Source organism: Lipotes vexillifer, unplaced genomic scaffold (assembly GCF_000442215.2).
Source record: "Lipotes vexillifer unplaced genomic scaffold, Lipotes_vexillifer_v1.1 scaffold1288, whole genome shotgun sequence".
Taxonomy (NCBI): Eukaryota; Metazoa; Chordata; class Mammalia; order Artiodactyla; family Lipotidae; genus Lipotes; species Lipotes vexillifer.
Genome location: NW_006776097.1, coordinates 799,957 through 802,551, shown reverse-complemented (window position 1 = coordinate 802,551; position 2,595 = coordinate 799,957). Strand labels below are relative to the sequence as shown.

At 47.0% G+C, this 2,595-nt stretch overlaps 1 protein-coding gene across 1 annotated transcript in view; it reads left to right on the top strand.

Annotated features, from left to right (window-relative positions):
* The window catches only part of SRD5A3 (steroid 5 alpha-reductase 3), a 15,611-nt gene that overhangs the window by 858 nt on the left and 12,158 nt on the right, over positions 1 to 2,595 (top strand). The window contains exon 2 of the mRNA XM_007450266.1: positions 1 to 121. This exon is cut by the window's left edge and continues 26 nt beyond it. Coding sequence (XP_007450328.1) covers positions 1 to 121 — 121 coding nt within the window. The remainder of the gene's footprint in view (positions 122 to 2,595) is intronic.

Sequence of the window (2,595 nt, the reverse complement as noted above, 5' to 3'; positions counted from 1 at the left end):
TCGTGCCGTCCGGCCTGCTTCCGGGCTGCGCGCTCTTCCAGGACCTGATCCGCTATGGAAAAACCAAGGAAGGGGGGCCGTCGCGACCGGCCGCCTGTCGGGCCTTTGATGTCCCCAAGAGGTAACAGCGCCCGGGCGCGAGTCCTGGCTGCCTAGGCGCTGAGAGCCGGGGGCGCCCCGCTCGAGCAGCCGGCAGGGGGCAGCAGAGGCGGGTACGGGGCCGGCGGGGCCGGCTCGGACCGTCCCGGGAGGCCCAGGCGGGTTCCTCGACGCGGCGCATCTCCGACCCGCCCTCCGGCTCTGCCCGCGTCCGCTGCGTGGCCCTGGGGGCTGAATGCCGCGAGTGTCCGCCGACACCGAGGGTGCTGAGCCGCGCGCACCTTCGGGGGCGCAGGAACGTGAACTTCTGGCCGCACGTAGCCTTTCCTTCGGGGTAAATGGCAGCGCTTCCCAAGTTAGGCCCGGTCACCAGGCGGTAAATTAAAGTTTCCCAAAATTCTCCTCTTTCCCCTCTCCTGCACTCTAGGGGCTCATAAGCTAACTTTGAGGTCGCCGGAACTCACTAGAAATGAAGGCAGGCCCTCCTTTCGCGCCTCTGTGCCCCCTATTTGCTTCCCAACTCTCAGCAGTTAGGATGAAGGGTGAGACGCGGGTCACCAACTGGCGCCCACCTCCTTCGATCGCACTGACGCGCCTTACCCGCATCTCGGCAGGTGCCCCTGGAGAAATGTTGCCCAAGATGGCACATTTTAGGCAAGCCTGGTCCCTAAGCCCCATTTGACTTTCAGCAGATTTCATAACTAAGTTCAACGAGAGATTATATCGTTAGGACTTCAGTAGAATTCTTTCAGAAATTGTAAGGCTTGTTATAGTTTCGTTTTTTTGTTTGCTTTTCTTTAAATTCAGAACATTCCCGGGAAGAGTCAGCCAAACACTGCTAGACGGTAGGAATATAGCAGTGGCTTTTCTTGGAGATACAGCCTAAGTTGGCGTTTAGGAAGGAATCTGGAGAAATGTGATAGGGTTTCTGATGTATTAAAACACCTTGGTTCTCACTCTCGCATAGGCGGTGCCCCAGGTCTGCAGACAAGAAAGAGTCTAAATAAACTTGGCTTCCCACTTTTGACTGTTGCAGAAATATTCATCAGGTATTAACACTGAGAAGTGAGTACTAGGTCATTCTGAGGAAAGGTAACAGGAATGAAGCTCTGGGAAGAAGTAGACGATTCACACACGGTGATTAAACCTCCCATTTCTTAGAAGCTCTTTGTAAGCTAAAATTTCCGGTCATCCTATTTTTCATCAGGTTTTGAGTGTAGTACTTTTCTATTTCATAGCAGGGACATTCCTAGATTGTCATTTTTTTAGCGTTACAAGGTGAAGAAAAAAACTCTTGAGAGTGTGAGTTCTAACAATTTATTTTCTGAATTTTAAAAAAGGTACTACTGTTTCTGGAGTAGAGGGCACATTTCAAATCATTCCCCGCACTTACCTCTTTGGCTCCCATACCCTACCTATTACTACTCCGGTCTGTCATTATATTTGACAGCCAAGAAACAAATTTTGTACCTTTTCCTTACTCTTTACTACAAAATCGGTACTCTTTGGGCTCCTTGTAATTTCTACTATATTATGAAATAATTTATGTGTTTTCCTTCTTCCAGAATTCTAGAACGGACCCTCCCATGGTGTTTTGTTTGGTCTTTTTTCTAAATTTAAACTAAAATTTCTTTTCATACTAGAGAAGGTGCAGCAAATCCAGGCCAGTCATGAAAGGCAAAAATGTCTAGATGCTATATTTAAATATTTTTCCTTGTTCAGAATTCAGTAGTACTCTTAAAGGTGAAAATAAGCCTGTAATTTTTACACTTAGAAATAGGCAGCTGTATATCACGTTTCTGCACTCAAGAGCTTAGGTGAATTTGTTTGGGATTATTTTTTCCTAAAGAGGAAAGAATTAAACCTTAATTGAATTCATGGAATGTTGTTGATTCCATTACCCCTGCCTGGTAGATTTTTTTTTTTTTAATTAAGGTGATAGTTGCTTTTCTCGTTTTCTTTTGGTTCCTGGAGTTTTGTTTTTTGAATTTTTAAAAATTATTTATTTATTTTATTTATTTATTTTTGGCTGCATTGGGTCTTCGTTGCTAAGGGCGGGCTTTCTCTAGTTGTGGCTACTCTTAGTTGAGGTGAGCAGGCTTCTCACTGCGATGGCTTCTCTTGTTGCGGGGCACGGTCTCTAGGCCTGCGGGCTTCAGTAGTTGTGGCATGCGGGTTCAGTAGTTGTCGCTTGCGGGCTCTAGAGCACAGGCTCAGTAGTTGTGGCACATGGGCTTAGTTGCTCCGCGGCATGTGGAATCTTCCCGGACCAGGGCTCGAACCCATGTCCCCTGCATTGGCAGGTGGATTCTTAACCACTGTGCCATCAGGGAAGCCCTTCCTGGAGTTTCGATTTCCCAGAAAGTCCGAATAAATACATGACCTCGAACGTGAGTCACAGTGCTCTTGACTTGCATAGTGTATATGGAAGTACTTCTGTTTCTAATATTTCAAAATGTTATAGAAACATTGTGATTGAATTGAGCTGTAGAGACA